The following is a 24,825-nucleotide window of genomic DNA, read 5'->3' as shown; positions in this document are numbered from 1 at the left end:
GTCCTTTGCCATCTTGTTCCTAGGTGGAATAAGGACTTTCTAGCCAAATTTTGATAGACTGTGATTGCCTGTTCTGATTTTCATCACTTGTTGGTTTCAGCTGTAGAGATGGTAAAGTTTACTTCCAAACCACTTGGTTTATAACCACTTATTTTCACTCCTGGACACTTCCCTTCAGCCAAACTGTCTAAAAGCCTAAAATGCATAGAGAACTCCCTGGCCCCCAGAGGACTTATTCATATTCCATCATCTCTGCTGTCACTGTGTATGCTTCCTACCTACTTTGGAATGAGGGAAGTCTTCCTGTTCTGTGTATGTACTAGAATCCTGATCCATGACTGTATTCACCGCTTTGCTGACAATCTCTGCTGCATAGAGACCGGGTGGGTTTTTGTGAATGAACCTGTTTTGTTGAATGTATAGGTTTCTTTACATGAGCTAAAACAACTTGATCTGCCTCTTAAAATCTGTTCTCAGACTGTGTTAAGAGGTTGACAACAGTACCTGAATGAAAAAATTCCTGTGTTATTCTTGAATTATTTCTCCACTGAATTTTCATTATTGTCAGTACCAGTTTGAAAGTTTCTGTGAAGAGGCAATCTGTCCCAAAGGAATGTTCTTGACCCAGAGTTGTTTTCTACATCAGCTTGGGAGGAGTGTTGCTGGGGGTGATTTTCTCTTGTGCTTGGGCTCAGCAGGCAAACATGAGAAAGCTGAGGCTGGAGACTCCTCCTGTCCTTTGGCCCATTGTGAAGCAGCAATAGTCTCTTTTCATAATTGCTCAGTTGCTTTGCCATGGCTGGCCCTCAGCACTGGCAGCTCCTGGGAGGAGCTACGTGGTCACTACTACAATGACAGGTCCTGCTAATTGATAGTGAAGTGTTTTCAGTATTTATAGAATCATGCTTTAGGCTACTTGTAAGAAAGAAAAAACAGAAAGCATGTTTTCAATCAAATAATACATAGTAAATTAAAAAAAACCTACTAGCAGTGGTCTGAATTATAGCCTTTCCACCTTCCTATAACTAGTTTTCAGTCATATTCTGTAGTGGAGAACCAAGGGAAAAAATTGAAGCATAAAAGGACTTAAAGCTCCAGATGCTCTTTACCCTACATGAAAAGGGTTCTAACTCTTTTAGCCTAGAGCTGTATTTCAGACCTTCCAGACAATAACTACTGCTCAATAAATTGACTTCCTCAAAGCTTGTCTAGCTCTGCCGAGTGCCAGTACTTCTAGTGCTTCTTTCCATGCTAGGCTTGATAGCCATTTAGAGGACAGGTCACTGGTCTGCATCAGCTTGATTTGGTACACTTTCTGAATTGCCACAGTCTTGAATGCAGATTCTCAACAAAACTCCTTTGGGAATTGACTTGAGTTGTTACTAACCACATTTTACAATCCCAAAAGTTTTTATGCTCTTACTAATTTAATGATGTTGAAACTAGTCGATGCTTTTGCAAAAATAGCTCAGCATAGGCAGGAACAGGGGGTCATAATTTGTTGAACTGGGGCTTCACTGAATGACAAAATGTTATAGAAAGCCTGGGAATATTTAAGATTTGTTTATTTTCTGTCTTTGTGAGACTGGTTTTTTTTTTCCTAGATAAGCAATGTCTTGTTTTTCATCTTACCACCCATATGTATGCGCTTGTTCCGTCAATATGCAATCTGCTTCAACAATGGAATATATTTAATATGGATTCTGCTAGTTGTGGTTGGTAAGTTGTTACTCTGTGTTTGCCAGCTGGTGTAAACTGAGAGAGAACATTGGGTTTTCCTGCTTGTACTTGACCAGTTTTTACGTCTACAGAAGAATTTGCTTGTACTCGCTTAAAGCTGAAGCAGCCATGGTTTCTGGAGGGAAAATGCCTTTTGCAAACTGAGGTTGGTGGGAAACTTGACCACAGTTCTGTTCCCTTCCAATCCTTCCTTGTACACTTTCTTTTTTTGTGTGTTTGGGTTTAGTGTACAGCAGTGCTTGACCCTCTTTGCTTAAATGAGAGCTGAAGTGCCTGTGCAGCCCAAGAGAGGAGTAGGGTTTTCATTGTACTGACAAGGCCCAAAGATGTAGATGTGATATTCTGAAGTTTGTTCATTCCTGGAGGCACTTACAAGGGGGTGGTCAGAGCCCTCTGGGGTAGTGCAGCACTTTCCACCTGTAAATCTGTATCATGGAGTAGTCATCGGATGCTGCTTTTTCTCTTTGTCTTACCCAATCTTGTGGTATTGAGAAAATTCCAAAGCAGCATCTGGCATTTATTTCTTAATTGGTTTTGCTTTATACTTTTCCACCTGATGTTTCTTGATGCACATCTTTTATAGTAGGAGCTAACATTTTTAGCTGCTACTTGTGTAATGTACTTTTCTTCATGATTAACGAGGGTATGATGACTTGGATTGCCTCTTAGTAAAGCTGATGGTTTTTAACACCTTTTCTAGACCAAACGGTACCTATCATTTCCTGTGGAGTTCTAAGCATGAGCAGAGTGTTTCAATCTATTACGATACTGCAGCTGTTCATAATACTGTCTCTTGATTGATTCTTCCAGGGATTGGATCTGTTTATTTTCACGCCACCCTCAGTTTCTTGGGCCAGATGCTGGATGAGCTGGCTATTCTCTGGGTTCTGATGTGTGCTCTTGCCATGTGGTTCCCTAGGAGATATCTGCCCAGAGTTTTTCGAAATGACAGGTAATCGTACAAGGATACATGTATGCTTTCATGTTTTTTGAAACCTCTTGTGCTAACATCTAAACTTGCACATTATGGCACCAAGTTATCAACCTTACCACTATCACGGCAATTTTTTCTTACTCCATTCTCTTCCAGCTGCTTGTATCTCATTCAGCCCATTTTGTTCAATATTCTCGAGTCAGCAGTTGCTGGTAGTGGGATATGTGTCCTGTAACTTCAGGTGATTAGATGAGATGACTTGCCTCTGGAATTGTCTGTCGTTGTTATTCTAGGGAGACTTTTTTGTTGAGTAGTTTATATAACTTACATTCAATGTAGGAGAAACTATCTTTCACTCTTCCTTTTGTATATCCTTGTCCTGGGTTGTAGTATAGGTTGTGCACAAAGTATTCTATCACCATCTTCATGAACTGTTGAATCCAGGTGGGGCAGTGTTTTCCCAGACCCCCTCCCTCTGGGCCATTATCTTCTGTTAATGGCCCATCAAATGCCTTGCCCATGACTCATAAATAACTCCCTCCAGGAATTATCTCTGTTTAATGGGCCATCAAGGACCCCCTGCATGACTCATCATCCCATTGTGAGATGCTCCGCCCAGGTGGAGGAACCAAGCATTGTCACCTGGATATAATCTGGGGTTTGGGACAGTACAGGGGGTCCTTATCTACTGGATTCCCAGAGGACCAGAGCTACCAGACCTTTCTATGGGATCACTGCTTCAAGAAGACTACCTCATCTGGACTGCTTCCATCACTCTGCTCGGGAAGTATTCTGATTCTGTCAGTGGTCTTTTGTATTACTGCATCTATTTTATTTTACTTTGTTTCCTTTCTTCCTATTAAATTGTATCTCTGACTTGGAGCCTCTCATTTGTTCTGCTTTCGAACCACTACAGTCCTGAAGTGTATATACAAGTGAACCTATGCAAGTCAGCTGAATGTTCATCTGCATTTTTAAGACAGTGGTTAAGGATGGTGTTTAGGTCTTCAAAGGCTAAGTGTTTCTTCAGCAACCTATTGGGTAAAGGGATTTTCTTCTTTTTCTTGCAGGTTTAAGAAAATACATTGTAGCCAGTTTAAACCATTTGGTTGTGGTTTGCCCCCCCCCCCCCCCCCCCCCCGTGCAATAAAAACATTGTGTTGTTCTTTTATGCAGTAAAGATGTTGTTGAATTAATGTAGAGGCTTGAATTGCACCATTAATGTTATTCTCTCTGAAGGTTGCTGACACTGCTGCCTTTTGCCCTTTTAGACTGTTACTCTCTGCAGGAGTTTTTTGAGTTTGTTTGTTTGATTGTTAGGGGTTTTGTTTGTTTTTTTTCTTGACAATTTTCCAGATTAGAGGTTGCTAATGCATGGAGAAGAGTTTGGTGCCTAGACTCACCATACCTCAAAATAGCTTGCACTGGGTAGAGTGTAATTTAATTATTGTATACAGCCTATGTGCACGGCCCATTTGTCTTCAACATCTTCATAAATGACTTGGATTTGGACGCAGGACTGCAAGGAATACTAAATAAGTTTGATGACCACACTAAATTGGGAGGAGCTGCTAAATCCCTTGAGGGCTGAGAGACCTTCACAAATGAGAGCAATCACAAAACCAAGTGAAGTTCAGCAAGGGAAAGTGCTGGATTCTGGGATGAGGCAACCCTGGTTGTATGGAAAGATTAGGAAATGAGACGCATGGAAAGGGACCTGGGGGGTCCTGGTGAGTAGCAAATTGAACATGAACCAGCAGTGCCCTGGCAGCCAGGAGGGCCAAACCTGTTCTGGGATGCATCAGGCACAGCACCACCAGCTGGGCAAGGGAGGGGATTGTCCTGCTCTGCTCTGAGCTAGGGCAGCCTCACCTTGAGTGCTGGGGACAGTTTTGGGCACCACAATATGAGAAAGACATGAAACTTATAGAGCATCCAAAGGAGAGTAACAAGGATGGTGATGGGTCTGGAGAGGAAGCTGTATGAGAAGTGGCTGAGGTCACTTGGTTCGTTCATTTTGCTGAAGAGGAGGTTGAGAGGAGACCTCACTACTGTCTTCAACACCCTAATGAGGGGAGGAGAAGGGGCAGGAACCAGTCTCTTCTCTGTGCTGACCGGTGACAGGACCTGAGGGAATGGCCTGAAGCTGAGTCAGGGGGGGTTTATGTTGGATGTTAGAGAAAAGTTCTTCACTCAGAAGGTGATTGGGCACTGGAACAGCTCCCCAGGGAAGTGGTCACAGCACCAGCCTGACACAGTTCAAGAAGCATTTAGACAGTGCTCTCAAGCACATGGTGTGACTCTTGGGGGTGGTGCTGTGCAGGGCCAAGAATTGGAGATGTTCATCCTGCTGGGTGCATTCCAACTCAGCATGTTCTGTGAGGTTTAATGGCTTTGTTGCATTGGTGTAAATTGGTTTAGTATTTCTGCACATTACAATGTACTGTTATTACGGAACATTGTCAAAAAGCTTTACTGGTGTCTTTTGGTTTATTGAGTGACTCTTAGATGTTCAGTTCAAGTGAAGAATTCAGAGTCCTAAATTTATGTGTAATTTATGTAACTCTGTAAATAAACCCCCAGAAGCCTAGGTTACATTTTTGTCAATTGTGTCTTCTGATATTGCAGGGTAGGTTCATAGTATGGACCAAGATGTCAAACTATTGGGCTGTAAAGGAATAACACTTTTGGGGGGAAATACTGTTTCTGTTTAACTTTGTGTTAGAACTGTAAATACTGAGATGAAACATCCTATTGTATCCTTCCACTTCTCAGAGAATGTGTCAATGCAGTCACTTTTTAGGGAAGGTCTTGATTCCTTTCTGAAGTATGCAGACACTCTGGGCAGCAAAACTGTGCTGGTTTGAAAGCAAACCAGCAGAAGGAATTAACTGTACACAAACACTTTACAAGGTGAAGCAGAATAACAATTTAATAGTAAAAATCTGCAATAAAGGCAATAGTAGAGAAACACTGTCTTAAACTGACAAAGTCTGAATATGACCAGACACTGTGTTGGTCAGGGTGGTGGCTGCAGTCCTATTGGAGTGATGGATGTGGTCTTGTCAAAGCAGTGATCTTACAGAAAGGTCTGGTCCTTCTCTGGAGGTTCAGTGGTGGATATTGGGAGCTCTTGTCCTCTGGGAATCAAGTTGTGGTATCATGGTGTCCCAATCCCCAGATTATATACAGGTGGGAATTTTAGGTACCTCCCCCCAGGTTGGGGCATCTCACAATGGGATGATGTAATTCTGTGACTCATTCTGGGGAGTCTTTGATGGCCCATGAGCAGAGTTGGCCCTGCTTTAGGCTGTGTGCATTAGGCAGCTGTTGCAAATGACAGACCATTAACAGCTCATCAGAACGTGCCATAGGGGGTGATAGATCGGTAACCCAAGACAAAACATTAACCTAGAACAGGTTTGGTTAATACTTCGAAGTTTTTAGCTTTGCCTGACTAATATAGTATTATGTCTATCGTGTGCTCACAGCTGTACTCTTCACTTTCTTCATCCTTATTACACTTTGAATTTTCAATGCTGAAAATGTTATTATCTATCATGACCAGTTTATGATGTATTTATTCTTTAGGACATTCAGATCAGAACTTCCTACTTAAGTTACTTGTTGCTTGCCAGCAGAAAGAAAAACTTCAAAGCAAAAGGCAAATGGAATCAGAATAATGACACTTGTGGCCATGGAATGGTACTGTAAAAATGTATTGAGACCCTCCTTCAAACATAGAAGGCTGCCCTTGGACAGCAATTGTTTTAAAAAGCTATGGGCCAGTAGTTAAAAGGCAGCATGGTCATCCTCTTCCTGCTATAGCCCAGCCATAGACTGGATGTGGGTTGTTTGAAGTGCAAACCTGAAGTTTAAACAACAGTTAACATATATTTAATTTAAAAATTGTCAGGCTGTCTACATAGGGTGCAATAGTGATTTCATATTTGCTATGAATATTCCAAATCTTAGTGTTATAAAAAAGTCTGGGAATTTCTCACCTACTGTTGAGTTTGATTAAGGAAGTGTTCTGACTTAGCATTTAAGTTCCAGTATCTTTGAAGGCTCTAAAGAGAGAAAGGAAAGTAAAGCAGACTGTAACATAGCTGTAGAAGTTGAGGCATTAATAATAAGAAAATATCCTAAAAATCCATGTTAAAAACTTGAAGAATGATGAGACAGAACATTTTTGAGGAAGTACAGTGCTGTGTGCAGGGTTAGACATAAATTTCGTTACATTATTAAAAAAAATTTGAAATTTCTGGGTTTAGTAATTAAAAGTTATGAATTAAAAGCAGTTTTTCTGCCGATATAAACTTTATTCAGGAGCCGATTTAAAGCTGCTGTGGGTGTCCTGTCTGGAGTTACCACCTGCCTAGCCTTCATTAAGCCTGCCATTAACAACATCTCGCTAATGACGCTAGGAGTTCCCTGCACAGCTTTGCTCATCGCTGAGTTGAAGAGGTAAGTGCAATTCTCCTGAATGCAGGCAGCATTGCCTTCTCAGATCCTTAGGACACCATGAGATGATACACTAGATCCGGCTTCAGTGCTTGTGACAGCAGATCAGAAATGCTTCTACCACATGCAAGAGCAAATCTAGTATAAATTTGCCTGCAGTTCAGACATTTTTTGACAAGGATTTCTCTTCCCTAGGACATTATAGTTGGTCAGATATTTTCTGTGTTCTTGCAATATGCCTCTTGCTGCAACCTGATTTGACTCAAATTTGTTTATTGTGAAATTAGGGCCTGGGTTTTGCTTTATGGACAGCATTTTTTCTGTATAGTGTGCATAAGGGTGAGGTGATGGCATGGTTGCAGTCAGGGAATATGGAGCAAGGCCCAAGCACATGTGGAAAATGTTACAACTCCCGACGTTATCCTCTGAGTCTTGCATGACTTTGATATAAAAGTTATTTGATTTGATTTTATTTCATCTGATGTGAAAAATTTGATGGAGTCGGAGTGACATTAGATAAGGTTAATCACTACATTTTGAAGGGCAAGTGTCAATCAAGGATGTAGAAATCATAAAACCATAACGCAAAGAGAGAAGAACCTGAGACACATTTCTACCTTTTAAACAGTTCTTCTGTTACAGTGATACCAGCAGCAGTCCAGAGATTTTCTTTTTCATCTCTTCACCCACTGTGAAAAGGACCAGAGGAGTACTACTAGCATTGGAACTTGTCCTTTCTCACCTCTTCTCCAATGTCTGAGAAAGATTTTACAACTTACGCTTGCTCTTGTATGTTGTGTATGTCCATCAAAACAAGTTAGAACAAAATGTCTTCATTCTGATTGCATCTGTTAGAGTAGAGATCTTTCTGTTTGCTACATTACCTTCCTCTTCCACTGCTATACAATGGAAGCCTCTCCAAACAATGTTTTGTGGAGGTGTTAATGAGTGTTTTCTCATTAGCTATCCTTCTCTGTATTTTTGTGGTCAAAGACACTTGGAAACAACACACAAATTAGCTGTGGACAAGGTCAGTAGCAGAACAGTATTGGTGGTGTCTCATTTTGATGTCAGCACAAAGGAACTACTGACAGGGCAAAGGAACATCTGGTTGTGGCACTGGATAATCTGTGAATTCTCTGTCAGTTCCATATCAATTTTCCAGACCTGAACTCCTGAGAAACTTGAAAGGACAAGTTGTTAGTGGCTCATAAGTTTGAGTGCTGTTGTTTCATATCTAGGAACTGGTATGCCTTACAGGTATTTGTTTTTTAAAACTCTTTCTGCAGAGTCATTGTCCTTGTTTGGGACAGATCTGGGAGGAAATCCAGCATCATAAAGTCTCCCCAGGACAGTCATTTGTTACTAAAATGTCTGGAGTTTCCTGTTTGGTTTTTTTGTTTGTTTGTTTTGTTTTTTTAGGGTTTTTTTTGGGTTTGTTTTTTTTTTTGTGAGAGAGAATTAAGGACACAGATAGACCTTCTTTTTCAATTTTTGAATAAAAAGGCACCAGAAGTGACACAGGGCCCTCTCTGGTTGTGCATTGGCATGGTTTAATACCGCTAATATTTGTGGATGAATTCCTAAGTGTAAAAGGCAAATAAGAAGCTTTTATTTTAAGCTATGCTGATCCTTTTCAAATTTAAAGGGTTACATTTCTGTAAACTGGGAGGTAAGGAGTCATCTCATCCCCTTTTGCAGGGGGAGAATTAATCTAAGCATTATTTAAAAGGTTTGCTATTTCTCCATTCTGTGCAGTCATAGCCAGGAGGGGACTCCATATCAAAGTCTGGCAGGCTGCAATGGAAATTTTTCTGTGAAATAGATATCTGGGGAAAAAGGGAAAAGTTGCTTTTCTTCCATGCTGAAGTTTTTGATATTTTAGACCAAAACTCCTTGTTGCTATTCCTATTGTAGACTGTGTCAATTTTGTACAGAATTCTGGGGAATCAGAACCACTGTGTTTTTTAATTAAAATGTTCTGCTTTAGGTTTGTCTTTGATGATGAGATAATGTTGTCACAAAAGATCATTACGTTCTTAGATGTCGACCTGGTAAGGTCAAGTGTATGGCTGGGAAGTATTGTGGGCAGGAGGTGATCATAACAGCAGAAGGTAGTCAAGTGTCCTTGAAAGACAAAGAAATTATTAAACTTTATTCTCATTTCTGTCACAACAAATCCCTTCCTGTGTTTCTTAAAAAACAAGAAAAAGCTCTACTAGAAGATGATATCAGTGGGAAGGTGGATGTGTATCCTTTGATTTGCCTAGTCCAAGCCATTGTGATTATAATGTCATCAAATTTAGGGGTATTTAGGGAGTTACCATCAGGCATATAACTTCGTCCATGTGCAGATAGATGCTAGAATATTGCTGCTCAGCTGACTTGTGAGTCTTGAGCAGTGAAAGTTTATCCTAGTTTCTGGTCTGACCATTATTATTTGATTCTTCTATTAGAAATCTGACTGTTGGGGGAGTCTTGCTTCACTATTGCAGGTTCCCTTGACTAAAAGGTTAAGCTAGTTAAAAGTTTAAATACACACTTCCAGCAGCATTATCTTCTAATGTCTTAAACCCCCAAAAAAGCATTCCAGCTTTTCTTCAAACCAGTGCAATGTTGATTGATTGAATTTTACACAGGTATCTCCCTTTCTATCCTAAGAAATATTTTAAAGTGTACCTTAAATAGCAAATGACTGCAGAAATGCTGATATTTGAATATTTGGGTTTTGTTAAACAAAGAACACTGTGCATTGTGTAAATGAAAGGGGAAATAGAAGGGCAAGATTTGTGGGATCCAGTTTCTTTCAGAATAGAGTAGGATAGTATCAGGGCAGCATGAATATGTCTTTTAGACCCTCAGCTAACAAGTTCCAGCTTAGTTCTTATCAGTGTCCATGTCTGTTGAGAAATAAAAGAAAGGGTACATCTCCAGGTGGTATTTGCATTATGTCTCTTCATTGTGGTAAAATGAGTGGCTTTGCAGTCTCTTGCTTCTTCAGCAAGCATGTCCTCGCCTCATCTGAAGCATAGTTACTGCAGAAACTGAAGACTCCATGATGGGTGATCTCAGAAAACCCATGAGTATTACAGAGATCAGCAGGTGTGCTCTTCTCATTGTGATTTTTCTCCCTTAAACTAGTCCTTTGCAGAACACCCTACAACATACAATCCTAAGTTTATAAAAGTAATTTGCAGTACATTGTGATACTGAGCAAAACTGTCATTACAGTCTGTACCATTGCTATGGCTGATCTTGTACTGGGTAAGTAAGCCTTCAGTTCTCCTTTGCAGCCTTGAATTCTTTGAACCATGCAGGTTAATTGCCTTTTCCTCTTGGTATTCAGGCAGTCACATCCTGTCTAAAGGAGCTCTGAAGTTTGAGGCCAAACCTCTTATCTTAAATGGGATGCAATTGCATGTGTTTATCTCCTTCAGATATGTCCAGGAAAGCCTCGTATTCTCAATACACACACCCTTTCCTTTGTCAGAACACACAAGTACTCATCTCAGTAGTCTAGTTTTATCCACCAAATAAACAAAATTGATTCATATGTGTCTCTGCTTAAGTACATGGTTTCGTATTGTTAGGAACAGTAGTACCTGTCCCTGAGCTTCATAAATGCCTTAGTGTTAGCAGAATTCTTTATACAGTAACAAATATGAGCAAATCTGAGCATTTGCTGCATGGTTGGTTGTTAATGAACAGCATGTATAACTAATCACTAGTTACACCAATCGTTAGGTATAGGAATAGTTGGATATTTGCCCACCATTGGTACATTGGTATGTAAGACAATACCCAAAACACAGGTACTGATAAAAAAGTTTGTTCTGTTACCTGATCTCTGCCTTGCATCATAGCTAGACTTACTGTGAGTGAGGTTCATCTGTTACGTACGTTTGTGGTGGAGTAATTTTAATGATATGTGTCTGACATCATTTTTTAACTATTGATTTACGTTTTTCCCCTTAGGTGTGAAAACCTGCGTGTATACAAACTGGGTCTCTTTTCAGGTCTTTGGTGGACACTAGCACTTTTCTGCTGGATCAGTGACAAAGTGTTTTGTGAGATCTGGTCCTCATTTAACTTCCCCTATTTGCACTGTGTATGGTAAGTGTTGTGTATATACTCCAGATTTTGATTCAAATGTGATCCATCCTCACCACACCACCCTTCTGTGCTGCTTGGTGGCTATTTCCGGTTAGTTCTAGACAGAATTAATGTAAGATTTTATAAGCCCATAACAAATTTTCTGCTATTCAGAGTGGCAGATTTAGGAGTCTCTTTGGCCTGATTGTATTCTTAAGCCACTAGGTTCATGAATTCTAACTGAATTCCTTGCCATACTGATTACTAAAGACCATAGCTGTGACTGTGAAAACTTAAACTGCCATTGATAATGGTGGTAATCCCTGTGATGGATGAGGATTAGTGATTAATTAATGATGGTGAAGTGGAAGAACAGTGAAGGGCTGCGATTACTTTTCTCTTTTACCACTCAGCAAATCATGGTTACTTACTTGAGGTGCCATATCTCAGCATTTCTGCACAAATCTGACAGGTGCAGAGAAGCCAAAAAGCTGGAGCCTGTTTAGACCAGGGGATAAACTACAGTTCTGTAGTTTTCCTTGTTCTCTATATTCTTTGCCTTCACACAAACTGGGTCCTCCATGCAGAGGACAGACAGCAATCCTATGGGGGGCTTGTGGGAAGATGGTGAAGGGCAGATTGATTTTAAAGTATGGTGATACAGTTGATTTCTTTACTGAATTTATGTTACTGATTCTTTTTTTCTTTTTTTTTTTTTTTTTTTTCTTTCTTGATGTGTGGGTGGCTATTCTCAGGCACATTTTAATTTGCCTTGCGGCATATCTGGGATGTGTCTGCTTTGCTTACTTCGATGCTGCCTCTGAGATCCCTGAGCAGGGCCCTGTCATAAAGTTCTGGCCCAGTGAAAGGTGGGCATTCATTGGAATTCCCTACGTCACCCTCCTCTGCGCGCACAAAAAAACATCTGTGAAGATTACGTGAAGTTGGATCCATTGGGGATGGATTTTCAAGTTATATTCCAGCACAGACAATATTTACATAATGTTAGATGACTAGTGTTGTATTTTCTCTACTTCCTAAGATAAGCAGCTCTTCAAGCGTCATAGGAAGAGGATGGGAGTGTGCTCATTCCTCTCTGAAGAATAGAGAGGAAGCAGGAACATGGGGGCTCTTGACCACTAAAGTAACAAAATGGCTTCTTTGTTTTTTGCACTATGTTTTTGGATGTAGCATTTCTCTTGATAAGAGCTCTTTTCAAATACGAGGGTCAAGGAATGATCTTTTTGTAGTGGGGATCTACAGGTGCTTGATGCACTTCTTTTGTAACTTTCTTTGTGAAAGAAGGCAGTCCAAGATGCCTATGTGCCATCCTGTGTCCTTCTTACCTCTGATTTTGCTGTGCCTACGCATGGCCACAAGAGTGTGCTCAAAGCCCATGTTATTCCCAGCCTGGTGTGGCACCCAGGCTGTGCATTGCTTTGGATCACGGAATACATGGTTGCTTTTCCAAGTACAACCGAAGATGAGTGTGTTCAGCTGGATTACTCTGTAAGTGCACTTAGGCAGTGTAAATGCAGAGGGAGCTGACAGAAGTCCCTAAAACTAGGTAAGAGCGCCAGGATTTTATTGTTTTTCCACTGTCCTGTGCATACTTGTATGCTGCACATTTCCTTCTTGCAGAAATGTCACAGAAATCCCTCTCTACCTCTTGAGACATGTTCAGTCTTGAATTTGGCATTGAAGTGCTCACAGAAGTGTGAACATTACCTTCAGTAAGATCTTAGGTCAGCATTGATTGACAGTGTGATTGAACTATAAAAGCTCATAGGTGCCTAGCTGCAAGTCTAATTTTGAGAGCTGACTTCTCACCAATAAATTGCAAAGTGATGTAAAAAATAGTCCAGTGCTCTGCTGGTTATACTTAGGAAAAAAGTAGATAACTGCTCAAAAACCAAGCTGAAGACCTAGATTTCAGTGAGCAGTGAGATGTGATATTGAGTCTTGTATTCTTGCAAAAGATTCCAATTTTCTGGGTTTTTTCTCCATTTTGTAAAGATATGGGATGGCTAGATCCATTTAGTTTTAAGATTAATGGTGTTGAGGTTCAGGAATAGCTATAGTTCTTGCAACCAATTAATAAAAGGCCTGTTTAAAAAATGGTGCAAAGTGCAGGCTTGTTTTAGGCACATTTTTCAAGTATGAACAATTGTAGATGCTAATAGCTGCAGTTCTGGAGAAAAAAGTTCTCACATTCTTCAGAACTCTAAGTGGGATAAGGCTTTGAATGTACACTTTTAATAATAAGTGTTATTTCCTTTTTTAGTATTAGACTATGAAATACGATTTTCTCTTTTGCTTACATGTCTCATGTTGTACTTGTTTTCTATCCATGCAAAAATGTACACTATATAGTGTTATATTTATGAAAGTGGCTTTTAGCAAGAATTTTGGGCTGAATCAATTTTCAAGCATTTGAAAACCTTTTAAACTTTTATATTAAAATTTATGCTTAGAAAGCAAGAAGTAAGGTGTATGCTGATACTCCTGAAGCAAATTGTTAGGGGGAAATAGGACTGTTTCATGAGACCTTCAAAACAGATGAGTAGACTACTGTCAGATGACTGCCAGATCATAAAAGCAGCATAAAACCTTTCCAGTGGAACACTACATATTCATACCACTTGCTAGTAGACTTGAACCATCTTTTTTTCTGACACACAGTGATACAATTTTTGTATGAAACCTGTTTGTAGCAATTCATGTAGTGATGTTTGTTACTCTTTGAAACACAGCTATTTTTTCCTTTTCCTTCCTCTCCCCCGATTATGAATTGCTCAACTTCAAACACTTCTCAGGTATTAAAAGTTATATTATTGGATTCTTTTACAGATAGGATTGCTGGCTGGAACCCAGCTAAGTTTTCTGATGCCTAACATGGCCCTACTTTGGTAGTACTTTTTGATAGTGTTTGCTAAATTATTATGTTATGGCAAAGAAGTTATTTTCAGTATTGCTTGGGAACCTAATAACTGTAGACATAATGTACTATTCAAAATGACTGGAGCCTTTCTACTTAATATTTTGCTTGAAAGCAACCTCTGACTCAAAGGGCTCTAGTTAATCTGCTGTCAGTTGCTGTCTTCTATTCTGCAGAGTCTGACTGCTCACAAAAAAGTAATTTTGTAATTTAAAAAATCTCGGTAGGGCATTCAGCTATTGAAGAAGTAAATTAATGCAGATAACAGGCCAAGAATCATCTCCTGTATTTTTATTATCTAATTTCTAGCCTTTTTACCCTTCATGAGAGATATTGTGAACAAAGATCACTATGTGTGCAAAGCTTCACTGTAGAACTAGTTGGAGTATTCCTCTGTAGCAGCAGCTCACCACTTCTAGATTTAGCTATTGCACTTTACATGAAATTAATATTAACTTATATAACTGAAAATAGCTAAACTTATTTAAAAAATAAACATGCATTTTTTTACAAGATTCAGTTTTACAGATTGCACCTACACAATAATATTAATTCCCAAAGAAGTATGTGATTGGCATACAGAAGGGTTTGTGCACTGGATCATACAGATTGATAGAGTATGCACAAGGAGCTCTACTACATTGCAGTATAAAGTGATTTCTATGCCCCTGCAGGTTTTGAAGCCTCAGAATGCTTTCTTTCCCTGCCGGCAGGAAGTGATGTAGTTCCTAGTGTTTAGGTTCAGTTAGTATTTTAGTCTGTTCAGTGGGATGCAAGACTGTGTTGAGCGTATTGTAAATATTGACATGCAATATTGTCTTGGTTTGGGAAGACAGGTATCTGCCAGGTAAAATTACAATCAGAGGCTCTTTGGCAAAGATTTGGGAAATAGGAATAGCAGTTCTTTACTAGTATGTATTACAAAGCAAACAAACACAAAAAAACTTCCCCCCCCCAACCAAACAACTACAGCATTAATGACAAACGACAACAGTACCAAGAACCTTGAGGGCTTTGTTTCACAAAACCCAGGGCAGTCTGGTTTCGGTGTCCCTGCAGGATCCTCAGAGCACCAAGCTGAAACAGTGGAAAAGTTCCGGGCTGGTAGCTGGGATGGCAGGGTGTCTCGGAAGGCAGGGGCAGGATGTCCCAGCAGGGCAGGGGGTGCAGGGTCACACTGCAGCAAGAGGAGCAGCGCCGAAGAAGCCAAAGGCGGGGCAGGGCCTGGCCCAGCTCCCGCGAGTGGCAGGGAAAACTCAGGATTCAGGCCGAACCGGTGATAGTAGATTTTCCAGGACTGGATCCCTTTGGCCACAGTGAAACTCTTCCAGCTAGCAACAGCCGTTCTCTCTCTCTCCCCCCAAACGCCCGCCAGAAAAAACAAGCCTGCTGCTGCCTCAAGCTCTGTCTTTTACCTGCGTTATCTCCCCCTTCCACCTTTGTCCACCTCTTTGTTTTGGTTAAGTACTCTCAAGTATCCAACACTTGGTCTCCTTGGTAACTTGTGGGGAAAAAATTCTTTAGAGAAAGAAGGAACAAACCTAACCCCCAACATTATCCACCCCGAATTTTTTTCCCACACCAACATATTACATTGAGTTTTAACTGTTAAAAATATATATATATATGCAAATATGGATACAGCCACATTGTCATGGGTAGTTCACCTCAAAACAAGGTCCCCTTGAGGTATGCATCGGGTCTCTCCATCCTTTTGCATCACCCATCAGGTGTAACCTGGTCCCTGAGCGAAGACAACCCCATGGATGGGATTGTCTTTGCTGGAGGCAGGATTAATCCAAACAGTTTTTCCCAGCATACCTCTCATGTGTACCACTGGAACCTTATCTCCGTCTGTCGTTTGCAAGGGCTCAGATTGGGCAGGACCTGCTCGGTTGGTGGAACCTCGAGTGTTCACCAACCAGGTGGCCTTTGCTAAATTAATATCCCAATTCTTGAAGGTTCCCCCACCCAGTGCCTTCAAGGTAGTTTTAAGCAGGCCATTGCACCGTTCAACTTTCCCGGCCGCTGGTGCATGATAAGGAATATGGTACACCCACTCAGTGCCATGTTCTCTAGCCCAGGTGCTTATAAGACTGTTCTTGAAATGGGTCCCATTTTCCGACTCGATTCTCTCAGGGGTGCCATGTCTCTACAGGACTTGTTTTTCCAGGCCCAGGATGGTGTTCCGGGTAGTAGCATGAGGCACAGGGTAGGTCTCCAACCATCCAGTCGTGGCTTCCACTATGGTTAGCACATAGCGCTTGCCCTGGCGGGTTTGGGGAAGGGTGATGTAGTCAATCTGCCAGGCTTCCCCATATTTATACTTGGACCAGCGCCCACCATACCATAAGGGCTTCACCTGCTTGGCTTGCACATGTCTCACAGTCATGGATAACCTGAGAAATACTGTCCATGGTTAAATCCACCCCTTGGTCTCGGGCCCACTTATAGGTGGCATCTCTGCCCTGATGACCCGAGGCATCACAGGCCCATCGAGCTAGGAACAACTCTCCCTTGTGTTGCCAATCTAAATCTATCTCTGACACTTCTATCTTGGCAGCCTGATCTACCTGCTTGTTGTTTTGGTGTTCCTCATTAGCCCGACTCTTGGGAACATGGGCATCTACATGGCGGACTTTCACAGGCAGCTTCTCTACACAAGTGGCAACGTCCTTCCATTCATCAGCAGCCCAGATTGGTTTTCCCCTACGCTGCCAGTTGGCCTTTTCCCACCTTTCCAGCCAGCCCCACAGAGCATTGGCTACCATCCACGAATCAGTGTAGAGGTAGAGCTTTGGCCACTTCTCTCTTTCAGCAATGTCAAGGGCTAATTGAACAGCTTTGAGTTCAGCAAGCTGACTTGATCCCCCTTCTCCTTCAGTGGCTTCTGCAACCTGTCGTGCGGGGCTCCATACGGCTGCTTTCCACTTACGGTTCATTCCCACGATGTGACAGGAACCGTCAGTGAAAAGAGCGTAGTGTGTTTCTTCTGCTGGCAGTTGGTTGTACGGGGGAGCTTCTTCAGCCTGTGTCACTTGTTCCTGTTCCTCTTCGTCCGTGAGACCAAAGTTTTCTCCTTCCAGCCAGTTTGTAATTATCTCCAAAATCCCAGGGCGATTTGGGTTTCCAATATGGGCACGCTGTGTGATGAGGGCAGTCCATTTGCTCCATGTGGCATCGGTGGCATGGTGCGTGGAGGGAGCCTTTCCTTTAAACATCCACCCCAGCACTGGTAGTTGGGGTGCCAAGAGGAGTTGTGCTTCTGTGCCAATCACTTCTGAAGCGGCTTGAACTCCTTCATAGGCGGCCAAGATCTCCTTCTCTGTGGGAGTGTAGTTGGCTTCAGATCCTCTGTAACTTCGACTCCAGAATCCCAGTGGTCGACCTCGGGTCTCCCCTGGCACCTTCTGCCAAAGGCTCCAGGACAAACCGTTGTTCCCGGCTGCAGAATAAAGCACATTCTTCACATCTGGTCCTGTCCTGACTGGGCCAAGGGCTACTGCATGAGCAATCTCCTGCTTGATCTGGGCAAAGGCTTGTTGCTGTTCAGGGCCCCAGTGGAAGTTGTTCTTCTTGCGGGTAACCAGGTAGAGAGGGCTCACGATCTGACTGTACTCAGGAATGTGCATCCTCCAAAAACCTATGGCTCCTAGGAAAGCTTGTGTTTGCTTTTTGCTGGTCGGTGGAGACATTGCTGTGATCTTATCAATGACCTCAGTGGGGATCTGCCGCCGTCCATCTTGCCACTTTACTCCCAGGAACTGGATCTCTCTGGCAGGTCCCTTGACTTTGCTCTTCTTGATGGCAAACCCGGCTTTCAGCAGAATCTGGATGATCCTCTCTCCTTTCTCGAACACTTCAGCTGCAGTCTTTCCCCACACAATGATGTCATCGATGTACTGTAGATGTTCTGGAGCCTCACCCTTCTCTAGTGCAGCCTGGATCAGCCCATGGCAGATGGTGGGGCTGTGTTTCCACCCCTGGGGCAACCGGTTCCAGGTGTACTGCACACCCCTCCAGGTGAAAGCAAACTGAGGCCTGCATTCTGCAGCCAGAGGAATGGAGAAAAATGCATTGGCAATGTCAATAGTGGCATACCACCTCGCTGCCATGGACTCCAGCTCGTACTGAAGTTCCAGCATGTCCGGCACAGCAGCGCTCAGCGGTGGAGTCACTTCATTCAATGCACGATAGTCCACAGTCAGTCTCCATTCTCCATCAGACTTGCGCACAGACCAGATGGGGCTGTTGAAGGGTGAGTGGGTTTTGCTGACCACCCCTTGGCTCTCCAGCTCACGGATCATCTTGTGGATGGGGATCACGGCGTCCCGATTTGTCTGATACTGCCGACGGTGCACTGTCAAGGTGGCAACAGGTACTTGTTGTTCTTCTACCTTCAGGAGTCCCACTGCAGACGGGTTCTCCGACAGTCCCAGCAAAGTGTTCAACTGCTTAATGTTCTCTGTCTCTACAGCAGCTATTCCAAAAGCCCATCTGAGTCCTTTAGGGTCTTTATAATAGCCATTCCTGAGGAAGTCTATGCCCAGAATACATGGAGCCTCTGGGCCGGTCACAATTGGAAGTTTCTGCCACTTCTTCCCGGTCAGGCTCACCTCGGCTTCAACCAGAGTCAATTCCTGTGATCCCCCCGTCACCCCGGCAATGGAAATCGGTTCTGCCCCCACATGTCCCGATGGCATTAGAGTACACTGCGACTCAGTATCTACCAAAGCTTCATATTTTTGTGGCTCTGATGTGCCAGGCCATCGAATCCACACAGTCCAAAGAACCCGATTTTCCCGTGCCTCTTCCTGGCTAGAGGCAGGGCCCCTCTAGCACTGGTTATTATTCCCTTCTTGGACATACATGGTAGAGGTTCCTTCGAGGGAATCTGACACAGCATTCCCACCTCCGTAATACCTGGCAGCTTGCTCATGGGAGGCTGAGGCTACCTTCATTCTAGTGGAACTCCCTCTGTTAGTGTTTCTCTCCTTGAGCTCACGTACCCGTGCTGCCAGGACAGAAGTGGGTTTCCCATGCCACGCTCCCATGTCCTCCCCATGATCTCGCAGATAAAACTACAGGTCAGCTCGAGGGGTGTACCTTCTCTCTCTCGCTGGGGGATGTTGGGCTCTGATTCTGGGACCTGTGACTCGCACCGGTGCTACATGGGAACTGTTCCTTTTCATCTCCTCTCTCATTTCCCTCATCTCCTCTTTGAGTTCCTTCACCACCGCAGAGACTGAGCCTGCATTGGGCCACTGATCATACTTTCATAATTTCTGAGCTTGTTGGCAGCAGAACCCACTGTCTCTCGGTTATCTTCGGCATTAATTGTTGGGATGAATGGGGCGTATTGAGATGGTCCTTGAGTTGCCAGATTCCACAGCATGTGCCCTGTGCATCTAACCTTGTCGGGGTCATTATCATGCTGTCCAGTCTTCCCAAAAAGTACTTCCAATATTGCCACTTCTCTCAACTGTTGGATTCCTTCCTCAAGGGTCTTCCATCGCATTCTATTGTTGTGCTCTTGCATTCTGTCTCTGTGGACAAATCTCTCTCTCACACTCATTAGAAGTCGTTCCCAAAGGGGAAGGGGCCTTTGCTCTCTTACAAATACCTGATTTATATCTGGGTCAAGGGTCCCAAATTCCTTGCTTCAGCACTATCCAGTTGTACGCCTGTACCCATAAGGTCCCAGACTCGAAGTAGCCAGGCTGTATAAGCCTCACGTCCTCGTCATACAATATCTTTTTGCAGATTACGTAGACTTTCATATGTCAGGGACTCAGTGATGATCTCAACCTGTGACTCTTCTGTGGACTGTGAGGACCCTCCTTTCTTATCCTTAATACCAGGATCTGACGATTTCACTTTACACTTCCTTGTTTCCACAGGGGCGACTGCTGCTGGCTGTGGCTGCCCCTGTGGTTCAGCTGGAACCTGGACAGTTGTAACGTTTGTGTGTTCCACTGCTACACCATCAGTCTCTGCCTTCTCGGGGCAGGGGGAGGGTTTTTCATGAGCTGGGGAAATGTACTCCCTCAGCAACTGGCCCATCTCATGCATTTCTTTTACCAGAACTTCAACCCAGTCCGGGTGGGTCCTTTCTGAGGCAGGCTGTGGGGCAGAGTCAGGCTCTGGAGTATCATTCCTATTCTGTGGGGTAGGTATCAGGGTGGTTATCCAGGTCAATCTTCCCTTATCTCTGAATGCTAAATAGAATACGCATATTAGCAGCACCAGCCATTGTATGATATCATTAGCATTCAGAGAGGATTTAAACCCTTCAAAAACTGGTGGGGCAGACCCAAAGGGATGGGTAAAGGGTTGGGGAAAAAAAAACTCCCCCGATGTCATTTCCTCACAGTAGTTACCATTGTTAAAGTAACTCCAAAAACACACAGTTAGTGTACGATAGCCCTGAATCTATGTGCCTGCCTTCCAGAGGAAATTAAAAATCCATGAGTTCTTCACCTTATTAAGCCATAAAATAAACTGGATGACAGTCACAGTAGCCTTAGTTTTAGGGCCCATGTTGAGATAAGGGCCTGCAAATGGAAGGAATACAGCCACAACCACATGCCACCCAAACCAGGCTAAGTTAGACCACATGATGCAGCCTAATGAGGTTTTTATATCCAACGCACACAAAAGAAAGTACTAGGTTAGTTAAGAACAGCTATTTCTCTTCCCTTTTCTTTTCTAAGTGCCCTCAAGCCCCACACTTGGGCGCCAAAATCTGTCTTGGTTTGGGAAGACAGGTATCTGCTAGGTAAAATTACAATCAAAGGCTCTTTGGCAAAGATTTGGGAAATAGGAATAGCAGTTTTTTACTAGTATGTAATACAAAGCAAACAAACACAAACACCCCCCTCCCCCACCAAACTACAGCATTAATAACAAACGACAACAGTACCAAGAACCTTGAGGGCTTTGTTTCACAAAACCCAGGGCAGTTTGATTTCGGTGTCCCTGCAGGATCCTCAGAGCACCAAGCTGAAACAGTGGAAAAGTTCCGGGCTGGTAGCTGGGATGGCAGGGTGTCTCGGAAGGCAGGGGCAGGATGTCCCAGCAGGGCAGGGGGTGCAGGGTCACACTGCAGCAAGAGGAGCAGCGCCGAAGAAGCCAAAGGCGGGGCAGGGCCTGGCCCAGCTCCCGCGAGTGGCAGGGAAAACTCAGGATTCAGGCCGAACCGGTGATAGTAGATTTCCCAGGACTGGATCCCTTTGGCCACAGTGAAACTCTTCCAGCCAGCAACAGCCGTTCTCTCCCTCCCCGAACACCACACCGGAAAAAGAAAAGCCCGCCCACAGCTGCCTCAAGCTTTGTCTTTTACCTGCGTTATCTCCCCCTTCCACCTTTGTCCACCTCTTTGTTTCGGTTAAGTACTCTCAAGTATCCAACACTTGGTCTCCTTGGTAACTTGTGGGGAAAAAATTCTTTAGAGAAAGAATGAACAAACCTAACCCCCAACAAATATCCATCATTCCTTTAATGTTAAACTTCAGGTTTTTAAAGAAAGAATGGTTAGTTTTCAGTGGTAGCACATACCCAATTCACAGTCATTAACAACTCAAGATGTACTATGTAAGGAGTGGCATAAGGTTGAGGGTTTCTTCCATCTCCATTTAAGTCTGTATACTAAATGTTTGTGGAAAACATGTAATACTTTGCAGCATTAAACTGTATTTGGAGTAAATATTGTTTGTTTTTGCATACATCATGTTTGTGGAGAAGAATGCAGCTGCCAGTATAATGCCTTGAACTATAAGAATATTTTTTCCTTACACAGTTATCAGCAATTCTGACTCTCTGAGGAGGAGGGAGACTGCATTAGGTAGAAGACAATTAATTAATGAGATAGTGATTGCTTTGCATATCAAACTGGTTTTTGCAACTATAACAAATATTTGAAAACTGCAAGCCCATGAATCAGCAAAGACAAGTAGCAAGAATGGTTAAAAATGAGGGGCCTGTGTTTCCACGAATAGACAAAACTGGGTCAGAGTGAGTACCTCTGGGAGAGCAAAGTGGGGATCTTCAGTGTATGTTATCTAAGACTGCGCTTCCAACGTAAGGGAGTGAGATTCTGTCTATATAGTAGCCTTGCACCTGCCCTTCCTCTCCTTCCCTTTTACCATGATTCCTCTCAATTCATGTAAAAGGCGATTTTTGAGACATTCATGGATCTTCATAAGCAATTATAATCAAGCTGGAAATAGCTGTTGTGTGAAAGCATAGCTATAATTCAAGAATGTTACTCAGAATTAATGTCTGTAGCTGCTAAAAATTCAAAAACAGCTGGTGGGTTGGCTCCTATATGGTTGTGTCACTCAGTCTGCGCTTAGCTGGAATTTATGGACATGGTTTCCCATGGAAATGAGAAGAGCATCATGATACCACTGCACTTCCCTGATTGCTTCAGTGCTCCATGCTTATTTTGTCCAAATCTGATGGAGGCAAGAGCCTTGGAGGTAATTCTCTACGAGCTGTACAAAAGATGGTCACGTAGAAAAGCCAGGCCTCTGAGACAAGCTGTTGTTAAGATAATAGAGAACTTACCCAGGAAGGAAATCAAAGCAGTGCTCAGATTCTGGATTTGCTTTGCTTGTGGCTTGTACCAGCTACAGCATCCGGAGCTCCTTACACATGGAAGGAATTTCACATCCTTCTGTTCCAGAGATAGAGATAGAGGAGTTACTTTCTTATGTAACACAGAGATCAACATTTTGCTCCAAATTATCAAGGCAGAAACTCCCCCAAGAGGTTGGTTGGCAGTGTCTTGTATTGCTATATTCCAGGCTGTCAGCTAAACAAAGTGGAAGCTGAGAAAGACTGCAGTTTGAAGGAGGTGACTTCCATGCCACAAACTCAAACTCAAGAACCATAAAAACCTTGTTTGTAAACTTCCATCATGTAGTGAGGAGGTTAGTAGTGTTGGTTAAAAACAAGTTTTGTCTACCTAGTTTCATTTTCTTCTACAACAGGGTATTTGCTGTCCCTTTGGCTCTAGAAGAAACTACTATTAGATTTTGACACATAAGCATTCTAGCATGGTTTGACAGGACATTATTATAAAAGTGCTAGAAAATCTGTGTTTGATGGAAATTCTGTCTGTGTATTTGTGTAAAATTATTTGGATAGCTGTTCCTGAGCTGTCCTAGGTGTTCCGTTATAAAATCGGAAAAAGGTGTAAAGTGGACCTCAGCAGTAAGTCCTTCCTGGGTTACCTTCTGTTTAATTGCCCAGCAGTGCCCACATTAAAGTTACTGATAAAGTCTGGGAAGATAAGAACAATGTATTAAACCTATATAGTTCTTATTGACAATGCTGAATGCAGAATAACTAGGAAAGGAGTTCTTAGTACAAGAAGTGAAGCATTAGTGTGCATCAGGAGCCAAATATAACACAATAAGATGTCTCATTAAAAAGAAACAGGGACTCAGTGATGATCTCAACCTGTGACTCTTCTGTGGATTGTGAGGGCCCTCCTTTCTTATCCTTACACCCAGGATCTGACGATTTCACTTTAGACTTCCTTGTTTCCACAGGGGCGACTGCTGCTGGCTGTGGCTGCCCCTGTGGTTCAGCTGGAACCTGGACAGTTGTAATGTCTGTGGGTTCCACTGCTGCACCATCAGACCCTGCCTTCTTGGGGCAGGGGGAGGGTTTTTCATGAGCTGGGGAATTGTACTCCCTCAGCAACTGGCCCATCTCATGCATTTCTTTTACCAGAACTTCAACCCAATCCGGGTGGGTCCTTTCTGAGGCAGGCTGTGGGGCAGAGTCAGGCTCTGGAGTATCATTCCTATTCTGTGGGGTAGGTATCAGGGTGGTTATCCAGGTCAATCTTCCCTTATCTCTGAATGCTAAATAGAATATGCCTATTAGCAACACCAGCCATTGTATGATATCATTAGCATTCAGAGAGGATCTAAACCTTTCAAAAAAAGGTGGGGCAGACCCAAAGGGATGGGTAAAGGGTTGGGAAAAAGAATTCCCCCAGTGTCATTTCCTCACACTAAGTACCATTGTTAAAGTAACTCCAAAAACACACAGTTAGTGTATGATAGCCCTGAATCCATGTGCCTGCCTTCTAGAGGAAATTAAAAATCCACGAGTTCCTCACCTTATTAAGCCATAAAATAAACTGGATGACATCACAGTAGCTTTAGTTATGGGGCCCATATTTAGATAAGGGTTTACAAATGGCAGAAATACAGCCACAGCCACGTGCCACCCAAACCGGGGAAAACTGGACCACATGATGCTGTCCAACACGGCTTCTATACACAATAACTTAGGTCATCAAAGAACTGATCTTCATTTTTTCTCTCAATGCTTTTGAGCCCCACATTGGGCGCCAAAATCTGTCTTGGTTTAGATAAGTATCTGCCAGGGAGGGTTGGAGTCTCCCTTAAAATGTAAGCCCCTCCCCCCTTTTCCAAATATTATAAATTTCCAATTAAAAGGCTGGCAGGCAAAGATTTTGGGAATAGGTATAGCAGTTCTTTACTAGGGATATAAAAATATAGATGTTGTAGTACAGAAGAATAAGCAAGCAAACAAGAAAATCCTAGAAAACCCTACAGAGTCAGAAATACAACCTGACACCCTGTTGGTCAGGGTGTTGGAAGCAGTCCAAAGTAAG

At 42.8% G+C, this 24,825-nt stretch overlaps 1 protein-coding gene and 1 long non-coding RNA gene across 2 annotated transcripts in view; one reads left to right on the top strand and one right to left on the bottom strand.

Moving 5' to 3' along the window:
• The window catches only part of ACER2 (alkaline ceramidase 2), a 19,704-nt gene extending 5,021 nt beyond the window's left edge, over window positions 1-14,683 (top strand). The window contains exons 2-6 of the mRNA XM_066180793.1: window positions 1,605-1,719; window positions 2,551-2,692; window positions 7,004-7,141; window positions 11,114-11,251; window positions 11,986-14,683. Coding sequence (XP_066036890.1) covers window positions 1,605-1,719; window positions 2,551-2,692; window positions 7,004-7,141; window positions 11,114-11,251; window positions 11,986-12,172 — 720 coding nt within the window. The 3' untranslated portion in view covers window positions 12,173-14,683. The remainder of the gene's footprint in view (window positions 1-1,604; window positions 1,720-2,550; window positions 2,693-7,003; window positions 7,142-11,113; window positions 11,252-11,985) is intronic.
• On the bottom strand, window positions 6,679-24,825 carry LOC136288065 (uncharacterized). Its single transcript, XR_010720476.1, has 3 exons — window positions 24,782-24,825; window positions 22,737-22,845; window positions 6,679-6,744 (listed from the first exon to the last, which is right to left on the bottom strand). It is a non-coding gene; the product is annotated as an uncharacterized lncRNA (long non-coding RNA).

This window comes from Chamaea fasciata, unplaced genomic scaffold (genome assembly GCF_029207755.1).
Source record: "Chamaea fasciata isolate MVZ Bird 193981 ecotype frontalis unplaced genomic scaffold, bChaFas1.0.hap1 SCAF_4, whole genome shotgun sequence".
Classification (NCBI taxonomy): Eukaryota; Metazoa; Chordata; class Aves; order Passeriformes; family Sylviidae; genus Chamaea; species Chamaea fasciata.
This window is presented reverse-complemented; position numbering and strand designations above follow the sequence as displayed.